The 21,284-nt window shown below is 43.4% G+C and overlaps 1 protein-coding gene across 9 annotated transcripts in view; it reads right to left on the minus strand.

Moving 5' to 3' along the window:
* NTM (neurotrimin) overlaps positions 1 to 21,284 on the minus strand; it is a 948,645-nt gene that overhangs the window by 413,413 nt on the left and 513,948 nt on the right. For 5 of the 9 annotated variants that reach the window (XM_004763931.3, XM_004763937.3, XM_013062163.2 and 2 more), the window contains one exon: positions 4,064 to 4,148. In XM_004763931.3, coding sequence (XP_004763988.1) covers positions 4,064 to 4,148 — 85 coding nt within the window. Of the gene's footprint in view, positions 1 to 4,063; positions 5,131 to 5,714; positions 5,766 to 21,284 lie in introns of those variants that run through there. The other 4 variants (XM_004763936.3, XM_004763933.3, XM_004763934.3 and 1 more) reach the window with 4 other exon arrangements.

Consider the following 21,284-nt stretch of genomic DNA (forward strand, 5'->3'; position numbering starts at 1 on the left):
AAGTCTTTGTTGGTGGACCACAGCTGTACTTTAAAATACATGATGAAGAAATGCAGCAAAGAGACAAATGGAATAGAGGCTGGGGGTTGTTTATATTTTGTTTTCATTCATTTTATTTGTTCAGGAAACATCTGGGAGCACACAGTGCTCATGATATTATACCGCAGGATCTCTGCTTTCCAAGCACCAGTTGCCCCCCAAAGCACGAGGAGAAAGAACACAGAAAGTTCAACAACATTGCAGTAGAGAATCTAAGCCAGAATGACTAGAGGACACTCAAAGTACTAGCAAGGTATTAGAACACAGAGTGCGGTGGGCAAAACGTGGAGCACAAGATCAGGGAGCAAGGTTCTGAGTTACAGCCCCAGCTCTACCCCTTGCTACTTGTGTGATGCTACCGAAATTCCCCGCTCTGGGCCTCTGCTTCCTCAGCTAGGAAATTGAGAAATTAAGTGTATATCATAGAGTTGTTGGGAGCATTAAATGTTACGATGTACACAAAATACGTAACTGATCGTATCAGTAACTACGGTAACTGATCGATCACTGGGAATGCTATTCATCTTATTAACAGTGTTACTCGTCAACTGGCTTCAAAACTTCCTATCTACGCAACCTTAATCAAACCAAGTAAACTCTCCATGCCTCAGTTTCCTCATCTGCAAAATGGGGAGAGTAATAGCACCTACACCACAGGGTCTTTATTAGGGTTAAATGTTAATATTAGGAAGCTAGACAACAAGTGAGATACTATGTAAAACAGAATTCTCCCTGACACAGAGCAAGTGCTCCCTAAACCTTGGTTAATGTTCTTATTAAGGCACCTCACCCTTCAATATATATATATATATATATATATATATATACACACATAAGTATATGTGTGTGTATATATATATATATATATATATATATATATGCATACAGACTACAGCAGGAGGCCAGAAAGGATGGGAGATTGCAAATTGTTTGCGATTCCTTTCAGGCTGTCAATGCCACAGCTGGATGAAAGGTTTCCCAATACCTCCACAAGGATCGTTAGTGCTAATTGGATGAAATAAAACATTTTTAAAAGTTTCCTCACATTAGAATCTGCTGCTGAAGCATTCGTTCTATGGGGACTAGAAGAGAACTTCAAAAAATAAAACTGGTGAGAACAAAAGCAGAATAACACAAAACCAGAGCAAAAAGTCCTCTGCTGGTTGAGAAGTAAACTACAAGCATGGCCCTTTCTGTCAGCCACCGTGAAGTAGAGAGAGCAGCCCTCCAGGGCAGAACAGAGGTGCTCAAGGGCCTCCCTAGTTGTATTCTGCGTAGCTTGGTGGCACGCTGAACAAAGATGGAGAGAGAAAGGAAAGGAAAGAAGAAGGGATGGAGGAAGAGAGGAAGGAAAAGAGGGAAGAAAAAGAAAAGATCCACATAAATACACAAAAAAGCAACAAAACAAAACACAAAAACAAAGAAACCCAGAGCCCTGAGCTGCTGGACAACTACAACCTAGAGTCAGGTTATGTGCAAATGTAGCAATTTTTGTGCAAACAAAATACATTCTGAAATTCCTATTTGCTTCTTTGCACACAGAATTACACAGTGCAGAGACTATGCCTGAGAGTTCACCCCAACATGGTGGCCCTCATTTGTTCCAGTGCATGGACCCTGAGAAGAATGAAGGTCATCCTGCAGAGCATCTTCTGTGCAAGGCATCTGTGACACCTGCTGCCCAGTTCACATCCTACATCAGGCTCATGGCCAGTGGGTTGGTGTTAGTCACACCCTAGCTCCTCTAATCTCTGCTCTGTAGGGCTCCATCCACAGGAATGGTCTTCCTTCTGCATGTCAGTCAGACATCCAGTCCCAGGGACTGGCACAGAATGGCACAGAATGGCAAGGTCTGTCCTAGGAGAGCCTTTATGCCATGGCAGAGTTGGGTCTAAAGAGGAAGCCCCATCATATTCCACTTCCTCCATCTACACCCAAATAAGACCAGAGCAGGTGTCAAAAATGTAAGCAGACTTAGGGCCTGGAAGGGACAGGGACAGGGAAGCCCAGGCAGAGCAAGAAAGCCCTGGAAGGAAAGGTAAAGATAGAGAAGCAGCCAGCACATGATAATGCAATTTTAATGAGAAGCTGTTCCTAACAAAGGCCCATGCCCTGGCTCATCATCTGCTGAATTCAGCCACTTTCCGGAGTCTAGGTTCTCATGAGCCTTGGGGTCTCGCCTCTGGGGCTGAGACCCAATCCTGGCTCATCCAACCTCCATCATTGTTTATACGATATGAGACCATTGTCTGTTAGGGCCCCTTTACTGTTTCTTTTACACAAATCTCTACAGAGCTAACTACCTTCCACCTTCTCCTTGAAAATGCCATCCCATCTGCTCCTAAAATGTTCTCCATGTGAGAATGACTCTTTCTTATCTCCTGGGAACTACTGCGTGCAGCTAAGGATTAGGGACAAAGGGAACATCCAGAGAACACTAAATTCATCACTGCATTGTGGTAGGGCTTCATTTCTGTATCTCTCATCAAGTAGTCTGAAATCACAGCATTTTTAGAGCTCCATGAAATTCCCTTATAAAGCATATCTAGTAATTCTGGGGTGGGAGGCAGTTAGATATTTAACCTTTGTTCAAATATGTCCTGAAAGGACTTGGTGGAAGAGGTAGGTTTTCTGAACCAGTGAGTAATGAGAAATTCACTGGGGTCATGGACATTAGCTCCCCAAAGGCAGTGGAAGATGGGATGCTTTCCAAGCCCTGTGTGGGTCCTTAAATCACACACTTCCTTTGACAATGGTCTGACTGTCAAGTCCTCATCCTCAACATTTTCTGTCCTATGGGTATTTCCTTGAGGGTACCATCTATAAACAATGCACTTTTAGGAGAAGGGTCACCAGGGACAAAGGAATGGACACCAGCACCAAGATGATCTTTCCAAGAACCTTCATATGCAAAAGACAGGAATGTTACCATGTTGCCTTACAGTCAGCTTGATGGCCCAGTTTGAGAAACTTTATATAAGAAGGCATATTAAGAGGCAGAGAAATCATATCAAAGAGAGGCAGAAAAATCACTCTTCCCAGGAACCTTCTTAACTTCTACCTCATGCTGACTCTTTCTAAAATTCTAGAGAGTAAGATCCCCCATTATAATCATCATAAATTCTCTGTTACCCTCTTACGAGTGACGCAGTGTATAGACACCGGAAATTAAGTTAACATGTCAGTAGACAGGGTAATCAGGGACATTGACTCATCCCACCTTACACAAGACATAGCCAAGATTCTTCTCCTCCTCAGTTTCTGCAAGACTTAACCCCAGAAGCCAATCAGGACCCATCTCAATGCTGAAATCTGTCTGTCTATTCAGTAGGTGAGTTTTGCACATACTGCTTCAGTGGACAGCACCAAGAGAGAACAGCTAACCACAGTAAATTATATTTTCCATGGACAAATCACATACATCTCCATGACTTCAATCTCAGAAAGCCATGTTTAGGCAAGAATAAACATGTCCTTCTACCCACCAGCTCATAGTATGAAGGCACTCCAGAAAAGCTCAGATACAGTCCATGCCAGGACAAAACAGCAGCTCTGCCAGAGTACAGGAGCCCACTGGCAACTCCCCATGCCATGGGCAGAGTGAAGGCATTCACACGAAGCCACACTTGTCCTTTGGGACTCATTAACTTCAGAGATGACTGTTCACATCGAGCCCCCGCCAGGTCCCCAGTCACCATGGCCACCAGGTTCGGGCACACACAGTAACCAGGCCACTGTCCTCAATCCCGGTGACTCCCTGCCTCAGCCGCCTCTCACGCTTACCAAGTCTTGAGCCAACGAGGCCAGTTTTGGGGAAACAGATCATTTCCCCAACCTCTGAGCGTTTCCCTAACACCACCACGTTCCCGGGGCAGAGCATTCAGCTCATCCATGAATCTTGCAGCCCAAGGAACCAGCGACCTCCATGCCAGCTGCTCCGGAGCACACACCTGCACCCCTGCCCCTCTCCCCCAACAACCCATACACATCCTTGTCAGTTCATAGAAGAAAAACAGCTCCCTACCTGAGGGTGGCGCTCTCCCCCTGCCGGACCGTCACGTTGTCCATAGCTTTGGGGAAGGTGGCATCTCCGCTGCGCACGGGCACTCCTGTGGGTACAAGGAACAGCAGCCTGAGAGACACGACCACGAGGCACTTCCAGGGCAGGAACAGGTACCCACAGACCCCCATCCTCGACAGCCACAACTTCCGAGAACTCTGGCTGCGGCGCGGCACACACCCCCCCGGGCGAGCACAGGAAGTGGGTGGGGTGAGGAAGCGAGCTCAGGGACCCAGCAGTGAACTAGTGGCGACCGAGACGCGCGGGAGGAGAAAAGCGCGCAGACTCCTCTAAGTCTAATATTCCTCCCCCAAATCCGGCCTCGGGTAACCAATTTCCACGGAGGACAGCGAAGGGGGCTTCCTCGCTGCTGCTTCGGCCAGGGAAGATGGCCAAGAAAAGGGAAGCGCAAGGCAGGTGCAAAGGTGTGGGCACGTCTCAGGAGTCCCTTCTTCCCGTTAGCAGTTCTGACATGGCACTTTGGAGTGGAGTAAGCACTTTGGTACCATAAGGGGACAGAGGGTGGGTCAGATCCGGTTCCCCAGAGGTGGTCTGCAATTCTTCAGTTCGAACAAGGGGAAATCCAACACTTTCTTTGTAAGTTTCGGAGGAAGGACCGCCGGCAGAAAAACAATCCGTAACAATAGCCAAGATGGAAAGTAGAGCACGCAGAAGGCGGCTCCGCCAAGCTTCGCGCGATCCGGATCCAGGGATCCTGCGGCAGCCTCCGGTCAACTTCCTCCCCGCCGAAATGCGCGCTGCAGCCGCTGCGATCCGGCGGGTCTCGGCAGGGCCAGGCGCCGCTGCGGTGACCAAGGCAGGAACTGCCCGGCTGAGCGCACCGCGGCGGGCCCTCGCTCGCTTCGTCGCTCGCTGGGGAAGGCGAGGCGCAGCCGGCACCGGAGCCGCGCGGACGCCACGCTCAGCGGCCGCCCCCGGCCTCCGCGCCGCCTTCCTCCCGGGAGCAGCCCCGACGCGCGCGGGCCCCGACCGCCGGGGTTGTCATGGCAGCAGCTCCATCACTGACCGCCACTTTCTCCTGGGCCAGCGGCGAGCAAGCGGGCGGACTGCGCGCTCATCCCGGCGGGCGGGCGCGGGGCGCCGGGCGCGGGCGCCCACCTTAACCCCTGCCGCGCCACGCCGTGGCAGTGCACCAGCCAAGGCGAGAAGTTTAACCATTTCCCCCTTTGAGAAGCTGTCACTTCCAAATTAAGAAGAAAGGCAAAGTTACCACACAATCTTAATAAGCCCAAGACATCTTAATAAGGGTCACAAACTAATTAACTAGGAAAGGAAAACCCTGCAGCATGCTTGCATGCACCTTTAAAATTATCAGATTAAATCCATTAGCATTTAGAGTAAATTTACAGTGTTCGAAGGATGTTTTAGAATAATCTAATTTTTATTCAGTGGTCAATGCCCACCCCACCAGCTCTCCACTTCCCACCCCTACCCCACCCCACGGAAGCTACTTTCCAGCACTGGACACTCAACATCACCATACTAAACAGAGATCTTCCATATATAAAATAAATGCAAACTCACAGAAGCCCCTTAGTATGTGAAACTGGCAAAAATGCATCAAAATTTTGGTCAAGTTCAGACACTCACTTACATTTTTATTCTTGTTTTGTCGACCTTAAAAGATGCTAGTCCTGCAAAAGTGCTCATTCAGATGAGTGTGAGCTACTTGCTTTATTTATACCGTGGACTCCCATGTTCCCTGGGTTTCACGGTTTTGCAAAGCTGATTTCATCTTAAGAGGTGTGTTTTTCAAAATCTTGAAACCCAGGGAAAAAACCTGGATTTGTCTCAGTTTCCGTCACTTCTCCACTCTGGCTCCTGTCAGTCCCTGCATACGTACATTTTAATTTCTCCCTTAAGTCTACCTCAGACCAAATGTGCATTTCCCTTCCTAGGTCTAACCCCTGAGCTGGGGAGAAACCCAGAGCAGCCCAGCCCACAGAGCAGTGCCAACATGAGCATACTCTCTTCTCAAGAACTTCCAGGTCTGAGGCCCCAACACTGACCCAGATTCTCCCAGGGGATAGAGAAGAGGGAACCAAAGGTGACTTTGTTTCTTCCTCCCTCTACTTTCTATCAGATTCAACAAGGAAGCTTGTTGAAGCTTGTTATTCAACAGCTGTTAAATAACAGAAACAATGTTCTTCCCAAAGCCATCCAGTGAAAACCAAAAAGATTGAATCATTCTAACTATAAGAGTTTTGGTGCCAGAGAAGTCCTTTCACCTTGCAGGTAATAACCACCACTTACACGTAGATATCATGTGTGTTAGAGGTGAAACAAGCATTTCACCCTCCTACTCTCTCCTCTAACTACTTTAGATTGGTAGGGATAGAGGTAGGGTGGGAGCCGTACTCCAGGATGACAAAGACATACTGAGCAAACGTGTTTTTCCTTTTTAATAGTTGACTAGAAACTGATCAACCAGAAAAGTTGGGAAACTTTACATTGAAGATCTCAATTAATCCATCATTAGGGTCATTTTTTTTCTCTTCCTCTCTGGTGACTTCTCTTGAGATTAAATTGTCAGGGAAACCCATCTGCTATTTTTGGCCAGCGGGGACTATTTGATGTATAACACCAAAAAAATCAATTGTCAACTTATGGCTGCAACAAATGACTTTACTATGGGGGGGGGAGCAAAAACAAACAAACAAAAAATGACATCTATGGAAACCAGGAGAGTTTTGTTTATATTAAAAAAAATCAAAGAAGGAGAACATATTTCTGCATCAGTGTATTCTTGCAAGACCCTATTTTATGTCCATTTTACAATGGGGAAGTTTGGAAGTAGTAAGTAAAGAGTGAGATTGTGTTTGCTGACTTATAGTGTGCTGAATTTGGGGTTCTTCTTTCCCTAAAGCCATGGAGTTAACTAAACGATCCATATATACATTTTACCTGTCCCTCATGCTCCCCCACCAACCCCTGTGTGTAAACACATCCCCACAGCCTCAGCTGGAAATAATTACAGTGGTTGGTGGGGAAGAGAGAGAGATTCCTTCTGGGCTTTGGAGTCATTTCCCTACAGTCTTGGAAATGGCAGGGATAATTCCTTTTATAATAAATTCTAGTCCTGGATCCTGCATCTAATTCCCAAGTAGGTACAAACGAGCATTAGTTTTTTGCATCTGGGAATGTGGATAATGACAACAACCAGCCTTCCCAAGGGACCTACATACATGATTAACTCTACAGGAAAATACTTAGAAATCCATTTAAGGTGGAAGATGCTTTATTAATATACTTTGCCTGCCACCACTTCATTATTATGACTGGGCAGAAAAATATTTCTTCATAGGGGTTCTTTAAGACATTCAGTTTATACCAGTCTGCATGCCATTGGTCTAAGACAGTAAAACCATCTTTGTCACTGGCCCTGAAGGGAGAGTGCTGAACTGTAGCATCAGGCAGGAAACTCAGCAGAGCTCGGGCAAGGCTCAGGGTGCAGAGAGAAAAACCACTTGGAACCTCCTACCTGCCCTCTGGGCCCAGGGACGCAAACTTTATTAAAAAATAGGAGTTTAGAAAGTGGCGAAAGGCCAGAGATGACCATGCAGTTAACAAGGCAGAATCCATTTCATTTGGACTCCTTGATGAAGTTGTTTGAATAGATGAAGATCAAAATCATATGTCACCTCCCTGCCCATGCTCTAATCCCTAAATATAACCAACACTTAGTGGCTTATCTTATATCCTGTCTCGTGCTTCATAAAAACTGCTGGATTTATTTAATTTTTCCCAGCATATCCAAGTTAATGAAAAAGGGATGACAGTCAGAGCAATTTCATTATTTGTGTTCTTTAGAGAAACAACTTCCTTTCTGCCTCCTGGAAAGCAGTTTCCTAACAAGAGCCCACCTCCACCTTCTTCCCCCCACTCCCCGTCTCCCTCTCCTTCCTCCCTTCCCTCCTGCATACACATATACTGTACACATAAATCAACTTGTCACATCTTGTGTCTGTGCTGACAGCTGTAATTGCTTCAGGTTATAAAAATATCTATAGGACAATGCCTTTCAAGCACTCTCTCTCTCTCTCTCACACACACTCACACACACACACCAAGCAAAAGAAAACAATCATACTTCCTATAATGATCCTTTGACTGCAAAGGGCGAGGGGATCCTGCTGTTCAGACCTTGGAGATCTGGCAGGCAGGTGAGGAGACAGAGATAGAGACCTCTGGCAGCAATAGCATCTGCACACTAAAGCAGAGTTGGAACAGGAAAGAAATTCCCAGTGATAGGGAAACTGGTGGCATGGTTGTTTTTGTTTTACTCTGTTACCTACAGCAAACAAGCCTGGGTTAGCTACTAAAGAGCCATGAATATTCCACACACACACAAAAGACCAAAAGAAGAGCACTAGCTTAAGAAATGCCAGTTCTGCTTCTCCTTCTCTAAAGAGGCTAAAGGCCCCCCTCTCCTGGTGGAGATTCCAAATAGGAGCACAGGCGGGAAGATGAGAAATGCAGGGCAGTTAGTGTGGCTTGGCACAGAGCAGACATTGAAAAGTTTAATCAGAAAGGGTAGTGTGGGTCTGGATAAAGAGCTACCTCTAGGGGAGCAGGGGTGGGCTGGACTCTGAAAAAAATGCATGCCATTCTTTTCCACCTATATGAATATAAGATCAAAATAAAATCATTGTTCATCTGGGCTAGAGTCCAGCATGTTACGATTTCAACAGAGCAAAAGAGCAACTTGAAGAAGGCGAAGAAGCCTCCGAGGAGAAAAAAGGGGTCACAAATAGAGAGAGGAGAAAAGGAGAGCAGGAAGAAGTGGCAAAGGTTAGGCTATCTATGGACTTTGAAAGCCACGCACCTTTCTAAGAGGTACATGAAGGGGAGAGATGGTCAGAAGAATAATCGGTAGGTAGACAGAAAAGGAAGGGAGAGCACAATGAACGATTAAAATCAAAGTACCTTGAAAGCAAAAGCCAGATGCCCGAAGGGGCACGTCCCATTCTACCGTGGGGCAGAATTTTTCCTTACCTAGGTTTTGGGTCAGAATAAGAATCACAGAATGATCTGGTCAGAGGGGACCTTGGAACATACTTCGTATAACCCACTTATTTCATAAAGTGGGGGATTGAACCCAGGAGGGAAGGGTCATTATCATAAGGACATAAAGGTCATAACTGGTAAACCAGATCGACAACTCAGGATGCCTGGCTCCTGTTCCGGTAGAGCCTTCTGCTACACGTATCGGGTAAGGACACTGTTTCAGAGCTAACGAATAAAATATCTCCTTTGGCTGCTACACCTGTGGGCAAGAGAGAGCACTACCAAAGAACGATACTACTACTGCTCAGAATACCGCTGGGTATCCAATTATTCAATTGAATTCAGTGCATTCAGTAAACATTGACAGGTAGATTCTGAGCTCTTCCGATGCAGCAGGAATCTTGCTGGAGTTAGTGCTACAAGAACAAAAGACACAATCCCTGCCTTTGATTTGCTTATAGAGCTGTTAAGTTTGACAGTCCTCTTATTTTTATTTGCATTCATGACTTTTGAACTTACAATGAACTCAACCCCCTGCTCCCTCTGAGTCCTGAGAAGATTCTGATTGGCTAAGAGAAGCAAGCTAGAATACACCTCCTCCTTGGAATCCATTTGACCCATCAGCTTGTGCAGATTTCCAGGCACTGACCATGGTTTTCCAAGCTTCATTTAAAGTGACATTAGGAGAGGAGGAGGTAGACTCGAGGATTTACAAACATAATTGAGAAATGCCTGTACTACAAACAGGTGTATAACAAACAGGTGTTTAGTGCACGCTATATCCTAGCTATGGACTAGGCAGTGCACTTAAGCTGTACCCTCATAAAGCACACGGTCTAATAGGGAAGATAGACATTAAAGAAATAATTTTACAAAAGAGTAGATCCGGTTGTGATAAGGAGGACATGAGAGAATGGGTCTGACAGAAGGTTCTCATGGTATCTGGAAGATGAGGAAACGTCCCCACAAGAAATGATTTTAATCGGGGACTTGATTGGGCGGAGATGAAGGAGGCAGGTGGTGTGGGCAAGAATCTCGCTGTGGGCAGGCTGAACAGAAGCCACACAGCCCAAGACCAGAAGGAGCATGGACAGAATCTCCCTTTCATATTCTCAAGTTGTTCTCATTTAAACTAAGGACTGGGGGCACCTGGGTGGCTCAGTGGGTTAAGCCTCTGCCTTCGGCTCAGGTCATGATCCCAGGGTCCTGGGATCAAGCCCCGCATCAGGCTCTCTGCTCAGTGGGGAGCCTGCTTCCTCCTCTCTCTGCCTGCCTTTCTGCCTACTTGTGATCTGTCTGTTAAATAAAATCTTTAAAAAACAAAAAACAAACAAAAAACAACTAAGGACTGGTACATCTGACGTACTCTGAAAACATCTGACTCTTCCAACACTCTGCATTCATTTGTTTACTGATATTTTCAGTACATATTCATCGATGAAGAATGAACCATGGGCTTTGGAATCAGACAGACTAGAAGCCAAACACTCATCATCTTCCTCACTAGCTGTTGTGACCTTGACTTTGGGAAAATAACTTCATTTGCAAAATAAAGGTCATCGTGGTGCCTATCACAAAGTGGTTGTGTGATGAAGAAATAAGACTGTAGATGTAAAGAGCGCGACAGGCCCGTCACACACACAGTGGGGGTGAAAATGCAGGCATCACTGTGCTGGGACTGGCCGGAACAGAGGAGCGCCGGGCCTGATCTTCAGAGAACCCAGGGGCAGCCCACTGAGCACAGGCCTGTGAACATCACCAGCACACATATCCTGAGAGGTTTCATCACACAGACAGCAGACATTTCATGCTGAGATGTGGTCATAAAAGGGAAGTAGCTTAGCCTTCAAACCAGGACAGGAAGAGGGTGCCTCTCCAGCTCCCACCAGAGTGTCTCAGCGTCAGTGTTCTACAAAAACAACAGGATGGAGGCTGTGGGAAACAGCCTGGGCTTGAGAAACAGGCTCGGGCTTGCTCTTCCTGTGGCAGCCTGGGAACTTTGATCTGTTGCGCTCCCACATATGAGTGAAACGTAGTGAAAGAACCTGAACAAAAGACGAGACACCTCCATCCCATCATTAAGTGAGCAGTCTGCTCCGACTTCCTTCAGCTCCTTCCACTCCTTCCATGGACTCTTACGCCCTTCTTTGTTGCTGTGTGCCTGAGGGCTGAACTCAAAGTCTCCTCAGACTCATCATTTGATAAGATCCTGTGCTTGCCTCATCTTTCCTAATTCCTGCCATTGTACCTCCCAGAACCATGTTTCAGGATTAGCCTCATTATTTCTGTAGAAAGGAATGAGGGGTCCCTGAAGACATCCCTCTACCTGCATAAGCATACACCAGTTCTGGTGGTCACCAGAGGCAGCCCTGCTAGAGTCGGGTTAGGGTTTCTCTGAATGACAATCTCAAAGCCCCCAGCTTGGAACTTACCAACCCAAGTTTACTGTCAGAGAAACTTGGCTTGCCTCTACCCCTGAATCCCTTTCTCCCCAAACAACTGCTTTTTACTCATTTCTCTCTTTAAAGTTTCCTCTGCATTTTCTTTAGTGGTTTTACTTCTTGCTTGTACCAGCCAAGAGCAGCAACAGAAGAGAAAAAAAATTGCTCAAAAAGATACAATGTCAGTTGTACTTTTTACTGGAGGGACATTATATGACTATAATTTTGCAAACAAAGGATATGGGTTCCCGTTTCAACTTGGGCCATCATTAGGTCACTTTAGACAAGGCATTTTTTTGAATTCTTGGTTTCTTTTTCTGAATTTTTAGTGGCCAAGAGAACCTGCATCTTCATGTTACATGCTTCTTTGAGAAGATTTTATCCTCCTAATGCATCTAAATGGGTTAATGCCCTCTTAAAAGTTAACTCCTAAGTGGTGATGCAACATGGGGGCTTAAGTGGGTAGGAGAAGAATAAATGAAACAAGATGGGATTGGGAGGGAGACAAACCATAAGTGACTCTTAATCTCCCAAAACAAACTGAGGGTTGCTGGGGGGAGGGGGTTTGGGAGAAGGGGGTGGGATTATGGACATTGGGGAGGGTATGTGCTTTGGTGAGTGCTGTGAAGTGTGTAAACCTGGTGATTCACAGACCTGTACCCCTGGGGATAAAAATATATGTTTATAAAAAATAAAAAATTAAAAAAAAAAAAAACAAGACTCAAATGGGAAAAAAAAAAAAAGTTAACTCCTAGAGTATGATGAGGTCTCCATAGTGGGGGTACAGGGTATTGCCTGCCACCTGCTGGCTGCATGTGGAGGCTCAAGTTGCTTTCTCTGCTTCGCAAGGAAGAGTTTGGTTTAGGTGACTTCCAAGGGCCCTTCCAACTCTCATAGTCTATAGTTTTAATGCTTCTTGACACTACCCTCAAAAGCACTTTATCCTTCTTATTCACTTATCAGTCCTTCCTGGGGAGAAAAAGCCCTCCTCCTCACGTCCTTCCTCTCTCTCCTGCACCAAGGTATGCACTTCACAATTCAGAATGCTTTGAAAAAAGTAATAAAAAGAGCTGCCCCGCATCTAAGGCAAGACGATGGCAGAGCCAAGATGATTAAAAGTCTTCCGATAAAGGGTTTCTTTAAGGAAAAGAAAATCCCACAATGAAACTAGCAATGTTAATCTTCAATAAATACATTGTTAATATTTAACTGGCATTTATTTAAACTTACAGTAACTGTCCTATTAAATCTAAATTAATTGCCCATTTGGGAATCTTCCCCTAAAGCCTAGCTGGGACATGGCTGTCTAGATCATAGTCTATGCTAGGCATCCAGCCATAAAAGAGAATATTTAAGCCATCCTTTTAAGACTACACTCTTAGAATCTCATGGTTAGAAGGGTCTTAGAGGTCAACTCAACTAGTAAGTTTTATACCCTGTGTCTTTTGACTTTGGGGGGGCCTATTTTCCCCATCTCTGCGTTAAGAGCTTATTGTGTGTTCCCTTTATCTCTATCCCTCCTCTTCTTTTTTATTTTTAATTCCTCTCTCTCATTTTCTTTCCTTGCTGTTAGAATTGTTTTTTCCTCTTGGACTTCATATATGAGATTCATTTTTCTGTGTTTCTGTCTCAATCTCTCCTCAGTTTCTTAGGATAACCATTTGGGATACTTGGCAAATTCTACATACACACATATAGATGTATACATGCAAATATATGCATATAAATGTTACATGTATCTTATGTGTCACAAAGACCATTTTATAATAACTGTTGTATACACAAGACTAAGAGCTGTGAAATAATCCCTGAGTCACACTGCTTTACAAGGGGCAGTGAGAGTGTAATTGGGTAGAACTGATCTTTGCTATCCCTGAGATCAATCAATATTTTTTTTATTATAAATGTGGTCCTGGCTGAACTTCTGGGATGTTATTTTGCTTTGACTGTAACACATTTACAACATTGCTACATCACACACACACATCCACACACTCACTCACTCACTGGTTTCAGCAAGTGCATTTACTAGAGCAACCTGTGGATTAAAAAGAAACACCTAATCAGATGGGTTAGTGTTCAAGCTGAGTTAACTTTCCTCAAGAAGTGGGACGTGATGGAGATTAAAATAATTCACGCAAAGGTTTCTAAAGGTTTAAGTCCCTGAGTTCAATTTGTGAAGTCCTCACTGCCTTACAGGGGCCTGGAGAGGGGGTGGTGGAGAGAGAGAGATGGAGCAGAAGAGGGACATGGGCAAGTAGGGGAACATAGGGGCATGGATGAGGAAAAAGTGGAGGATTGGAAGCTATCCCACATTTTTTTTTAAAGATTTTATTCTATTTATTTGACAGAGAGAGAGCTAGCTCAAGCAGGGAGAATGGGAAAGGGAGAAGCAGGCTTCCCGCTGAGCAGGGACCCTGATGCTGGGATCATTCCCAGGACCCAGAGTCATGACCTGGGTCGAAGGCAAATGTTTAGCAACTGAGGCACCCAGGTGCTCCCATCCTACACATTTTTAAGAGGTGCTCCCATCCTACACATTTTTAAGAGGAATACATGCATTCTGAACCATTTACTTGAGGGAGGCTTGCATTTGCACTGCCTGTGGAAGATATTCTTCTTTTGGTATCTAACTCGACTAATACACAAACCATCCCACTTCATTTTTCCTTCTTTACATCAGCCATTATCAAGTTAATCTAAAGACACCAGTCATCTGTATAGTGTCTTCAGTTAAAAAAAAAAAAAAAGTCCTCCACATCCAAAGCATCTTTATTCTGTATTTTATTCAGTCTTAGAGATTCAAGAGATAATTGAACACATTTCTATAGGCTTTTTCATCATCCTGACTTTTACTTTACCTGCCCATCTTTATGCATTACCATTAGGAGTTTGGGAGCTTTCACAATGAAGCAATGAAGGCTGAAGTGAGAACATTTCATTCCACCTAACTTGAGAGTAGACGTAGTCTTTCCTTCCTGGAAGGAAGTGTTTTCCCTAAACCTTTTGTACACCTTCCTCTGGTTTGTCAAAAAGCATCTAAGGGATGCTGTAGTTAAGGAAACAGAGCCACTTGTGAGTGGTTTGGAAGAGTGGACTTACCTGGTTCACAGGTAGCACTGAACTTGGGTGAAAAAGAACAGACAAATGTTTTGAGTGTACATGTGAATAAGGGATAACACGTGAAAATAATTTACCTAAGTTTTCACAACAGTTTTGACAAGGTGTCAAGATCAAAGATGCATTAAAAACAAATGCATAATGAGGAGACAATCTTATTTTTCAAAGGTGGAAGATTAGCTTAAAGCTAAGGCACAAATCAAGAATAGATTGACATATTTCTATATGGAGAAATTTTAATTCCAGATTCCCCACAAGATCATTGCTGGGACCAATGAAATGTAATATTTTTATCAATAACGTCAAAGGCAGTTCATAGATAACTCAACCAAGTTTTCAGAAGATATTAAGTTCCCTTAAGTGGTTAAATCTGCAGTTGACATGGATGAGCTGTAAACAATCCACAAAGCTTTGTAAGTGTGCAGAGAAGTAGACAAATGCAATAAAACATATTTTAGGAGAAAACATCTAAAGTGTGCTTCTAAGGGACACTTGGGTGGCTCAATGGTTAAAAAAACAACTCCTGATTTCAGCTGAGGTCATAATCTCAGGACTGTGAACTATAGCCCCCACATCAGGCTCCGAGCCAGACTTGGAGCCTGCTTAAGATTCTCTCTCCCTCTCCTTTTGCCCTTCCGTTCTACCCTCTATAAACAAACAAACAAACAAACAAACAAATACATAAATAAATAAAAATAAAGTGTGCTTCTAAGATGCTGGGCTCTGGGAAGTGGAATTAGAAACAGCCATCCCAAGTGAACGGAACATGGATGTTGAAGTAAACAGCTTTGGCTTGAAGGCTGAGCTCTTTGAATTATGAGGTTCACTCTGGATGATTTTCTTACCTCTCAGAGCCTCAATTATCTCCTCTATTAAATATGAACATCTCCTACTCATATACTTGCCATAAGGATTAAATGAGATGGTAATTGTAAAGTGCCCATTGAAAACCCTGGCATTCAGTACAGCTGCCACAAATGGGTGCTAGTGGTTCTTCTTTTACAACCCAGAAAAAACTCGTCGGAAATAGTCATGGCCAGTGACTCCCAAACTACGAGTCTTACAACACATTTTGGAGTATGATACTGTTGAATACTGCCAGCAGATATCAGAATATTAAAAAAAAGAAAAGAAAAAGAAAAAAAATGGTGAGTCACACATTTTATGAAACCTATTAAAAGCATATTGGGAAAAATAGAAAAAAAGAAAGAGATGCTACATTTATTCAAACTTACTGTGTATAAATTCTTCAATATTACTTCTAGTAGTTATTTTTATAGCTCACAAATAACAGAGGAACCTCATACGCCTGGTTTCTGAAGTCAGACACCAGGAGTCACTTTCAATATCTCCTCCACCCAGCTGCCCACTCATATAATCCAATCAATCCTTCTCCCTCTCCTGGCTGCTTCTTCGAAATATCTTTCATATCTGGCCACCTCGCTCAGCCTCAGCTGCCCACCCCTGGCCTAAGCCATCATCCCTCCTTATTGTCTTCTCCAGAATGGTGAGCCTCTCTCTTTCAGTTGCTCTTGTCAGATCTATTTCAAGCTAAAAATGGGAACTAAAGGATTCCCGAAAATATGGCCACGTCCGTCTGCTGATTCAGTCTTTCATGGCTTCATGCAGTAATTTAAATAGAGCCCCACATCTTTTTTAAATTTTTTAAAGATTTTATTTATTTATTTATTTATTTATTTGAGAGAGAGAAGTGGGAGGAGGAGTGGAGGGGGAGGGGCAAGCAGACTCTACACTAAGCACAGAGCCCAGCACGGGGCTAGATCCCATGACCTGAGCTGAAATTAAGAGTCAGAAGCTTAACCGACTGAGCCACCCAGGTGGCCCAAAGCCCCACGAGAACCCCCTGATGTGCCTTCTGTTTTCCCCTTTTTCTCCTGTCACATCTTCCTTTATTGAGCCACATCAGTCTTTATTTGAATCTGGTCTTATTTTGAACTAGCACAGGTCCCTCCTCCTCAACTCTGGGATTTTGCCCATGATGAATTCCTGCCTAGGATACTGCCCCTGCATTTTCTTGGCTAAGTTCTATTCATCCTTATAAGTTTTAACTTCCCCCTAAATACCTGACTGTAACTGTCTCATTGGAAGAGGGTAAAAGCTCATTGCATCAGGAGTTGTAGTATGCACAATCCTTTTAATCATTTAAACTCTGTCTTTTCCTCTGTTATATTCCTGAGGCCCTAATACAATACTTGGCACTTAATAGTGACAAGTATTTGGTGAAATTAAGTGAATAGTATAGCTGGGGAAAATTCCAAAGTTAAAAAGATTTTCTGGCATTTGGTATTCAGGAACTATAAAGATAGGGTGGACATGACTTAATGACCAAACTCTAGCTAGAAATTTAAAAACCCAAAGCACCCCCAGAAATTGAAAGATGAAAGTTCAAGGATAAAGACAAGCATGTCTGTATGAAAGGTTATACAGGCAGAAATAGTATCTAAATAGGATAAGGGAAGGCTGGGATAAATTAATGGGTGACAGACGTATACTGGTTTATTAGGTTAGGGGTGTCTGATGTATATCTCTAACCTTTGAAGTAGGATTCCCATGCAAAACTGCCAATGTTGAAAACAGGTAACTAGGACATCTGAATTGATGTGACCTATGTGACCTTTCTAATGTCATGTTCCCTTCTATTCAGTAATCCTATTGTCCACAGCATTGGAGACAATGGGATTATGCTTGTCCTTTCCCCCTGTACACCTTACATACCATGTCTACTCAGTGTGAGGATATTTAAAATGCTACAAGAAAGTGTGTGTGTGGTTTGTGTGCAAAGCAAACCCTGAGCAGGGGAAAAGCTCATCAGACTGCCTTCTGTTCTTATCCTTCTCTCCGATGGTTATTCTCTTCTTGTCTGACTCCTGGTCAGGAGGACACCTTGGTGTCTTAGGACACCTGCTCTACCCACATTCACTCTTTCCTTCAACATTGTTTCCAGGTGTACTCCAGGCGTCTTGGGTCCCTTGACTGCCTCCTTCTGAAGGCTTGACTTCCCACAACCAGAACTGGGTTACAATACATCTTTCAACTCTGGATCCCGTGACCTTTTCTCTCCACTTCATTGTTTCCCTGTGTGAGCTACCTTCCAGGATATGATGAAGAGAAATCAGTTTTACATATAACTCTTCATTTTTCACTGTAGTGGATGATCACTGTGACAGCCATAGTCCAAAACAAAGATGTTGAAGCCTATGTGCCCAGCTTATGCTCCTTGTGATTTGCTTCTCTACAACTTCATTTGGGGAACTCTGTTAGTCACTTTCATTTCCTGGACACAGCTGCAAAATATGCATGGGGCTCCAGTGCTTCAGAGATATGGGAATCCCAAGGCCAGAAGGGCTCTAGAATAGTTTCCCCTAAATCAAGATTCAAATAAGTTTATTGGAAAATTGTTTCCGATTGACCAGCTGGGGTGAAAGCAGCCTTCTTACATTTATGCCATGGATCTTTGCAAAGTAGGTGGTGTGATACAACAGAGCCTGTGAGGCTCTTGGGCCAGCCCCCAAGGCTTCAGTCTGCTGCAAAGATGAACATTAGAAATAATAGTACAGATAATCAATGGATGACAAGTGGAGTACATATTACAAAGGAAAAGTGCAAGATTATAAGAGAACAGAAAAGTAGACAGTCTTATTCATAACCACTCTATCTCAGCACAGAACAAGGTAAAATATAGGCAATAATAAATCAATGTAAGATGGGTGATTGAATGAATAAACATGTAAAAACATCTAGACTTTGAAGTCTCAATATTTTTCCATGTGGCCATTTAATTGCTCCTTCTTCTGCACAGACACCTCTACCAGACCCCTTTCTTTTCTCCAAGGGACAGTAGAGTTTCAAGGAACTGAGTTGCCCTTTCCATCTTCTTGTTATTTATCAGGCCAAAATAAGAGAAGCTTATAAATCAGGTTTTATAAATATTTTCTGTGCACTCCTTTTGCTCTTGGGAAAGCTTACTCACTACACTCATAAAAATCTACTCTAATCCCTACAACCAACTTATGACCTCCTAGCACACTTCATGCAAGAATAACATTAATAATAATCAGACTATTAGCCAAAGTGCTTGCTTTGAACCTGAAAAATTTGAGAAACGATCTTATAAATTATTTTCCAAAGATACCATCTTTAAGCATTAACAGGCACAGGGACTTTGACTCTGAATTCTGGGAATTGAGCATAATTACATGGAAATTGACAGGACACATATGCCAAGAATCCTGTTAACCTTTAATATCCTGAAAAAAAAAACCCTCCTTGTAATTATCTCTTTTTCTGTCTTAAATGTTACTAATGAATATTTAGGGGCATAAGCAAACATGGAAGTGGTTGGATGGTAGAATTTGATTGTTGTTTGGAATCCTAGTTTTCCAGGTACTCCATGAAATAAGGAGGTGCTAAAAAGAGCCCTTGGAATTTGACCATTTCCGCAAGTTGTTTCCATCTTTTTATTTGCTCTGCTCTAGTTCTCTGCTTATAATTCTCCACGCTGAGTAGAAGCTCCTTTGCATCTGTAATTATAGTGAAAATGTAGGTCTGAGGCATTTGGTGTCTAATGCAATTCCTGACCTGTTCTATGTCTTTGGAAAAGTCACTGCACCATTTTAGTGCTTCAGATTTCCTTTCTGTGAAGTGAATATAATGACATTTAGCTCTAAGAGCAACAATATTTGCATAGCGCTTTAAACTTTACCGAGGACATTTACATCCCTTATCTCACCTGTGTGCGCACATCTCCTGCATCCCCCGCCCCTTTCTGGACTCCACTACTAAGGCTACCCTCATTTCTTTCCTCTACTACTTTAATTAAATCTTAACTCATCTTTCTGCCCCCCAACCCTGCTTCTACCTGATGCTTTCTCACAAGGGTAGACTCCTTGGGGGGTAGCAAAATGGTTAGGGGAGAGAGGAGATTGGCTGTCACCATAATTATAGGGACACTGCTGCCACTTAGTGCATGGGGGCCTGGAAGGCTGGACATTCAGTGATGCTCAGGATATTCAGTCACAGGTGTGGAGGCACTGAGGTGAGCCAAATCTCTTTCTTTCTTTTTTTTTTTTTTTTTTAATCTAAGCCTAGGATGTCCTCCATTTGCTATATAAACAGAACATTTTTGCAAAGTTTTAATTCTCCCTAATCCTCCAGGAATGAAACTACCTGCAAGCTCAGAGAAGAGAGTGCTTTGGTTTGTTCATTAGTTTGAACAATCACCGGTTTAAAAAATCTCATGACCAGCAGCATCTCTTCTCACAGGATTTGAGTCAACAGTACTAACCCTGTTTTTTCTCTACTGTAGCCATCACATTCACAGAGAGTCTATACCAGAACACAGGCATCCACATTTCCTCACATCTTGTGGTATTGCCGAGTCCCAAAGATGTATTTTATGCTTATTTGATTATCAATCACTTTCCACTTATTTCTCTCGTAGATCCATTATACAAGCCATTTTTTAAAGAAAGTGTATAAGTAGCTGATTTTGTCCATGAACTTAATTTTGCATAGGAATGGGGATGTGACAAATATTTTAAAATTAAGACTTGGGTCAGGAAAAGCAGACAGCTCCTGATATAAACAATTCCATACACAGAAGTGAGCTCTATCTTTCCAAAGCATAGCTCAGTAATGTTTGTTAAGTGTTTCCTTCCTATGTCATATAGCTCAAGTTCCCAAGTTTGGCAATCAAGACCCCTAGAAGTATCCCAAGCCAACTTTCTAGGCTTAGTCCCTGTTGCAGCCCCACCTCTACCCTCACCCATCATCCCTTGATTCTTCAGCTTCTCTATGTATCTCAGACACTTGACTATTTGGCTCTGTCAGAATTCCCATCCCTTCCATCCACAGTTTTCTAAATCCCACTGGGACTTCAAGGAGCAGTTAGAATTTAATTTCCTTCATGAAAAAAGTTGCTTTTACTGATGTTCCCCCTGCCCTTCTCTCCCTTTAGGTAAAAATCAAACCTTTTTTCAGGACTTATATTATATTATATAGATATTTATAACATAAATTTTTGTATATTTGTCTGAACTCATCTAAGCTCCCTGAAGGCAGGTACCATTTCTTGTTCATTTCAGACAAGCCCAAGGCTTGGCAAAGTATGTGGCCCAGAATATTAGTTCATTAGACTGAACTGGCCTCTCAGTAATTGAGAGAGATAGACTAGGTACTATTATCTTTATTTTACGCATGAGGAAATTGAGCTTTAAGTGAGTTCTGAAAGGTTATTTTATGCAGAGCATTGAATTGAGGCATGATGTAGAGGGGAACATATTATTACCTCCAGCTCATTCAGGGCTAAGAACTGCACCTAGAAAAACACCTAGAGAGGCTGGCCTACATTTCTGCTGAAAGAAAACAAAAATTTCCATTTCTAGGTCAGCTCTCCAATGTAAATGTTCAGATTTGTATCACTCTGTATGCCACCGATGATGGCAAATCTATCTCTCAAAGCCTTGTTACCAAATAGAGCTGCAGGTTTCCCCCTTTTTAAGACTATGCTCCCAACAGAATTTAGCCAGAAATAAGACACGGGTTTCCCAGAAACCTCCTCTGGCTCACCTGGTGGT

This window comes from Mustela putorius, unplaced genomic scaffold, assembly GCF_011764305.1.
Source record: "Mustela putorius furo isolate JIRA1106 unplaced genomic scaffold, ASM1176430v1.1 tig00000460_pilon_pilon_pilon, whole genome shotgun sequence".
NCBI lineage: Eukaryota > Metazoa > Chordata > Mammalia > Carnivora > Mustelidae > Mustela > Mustela putorius.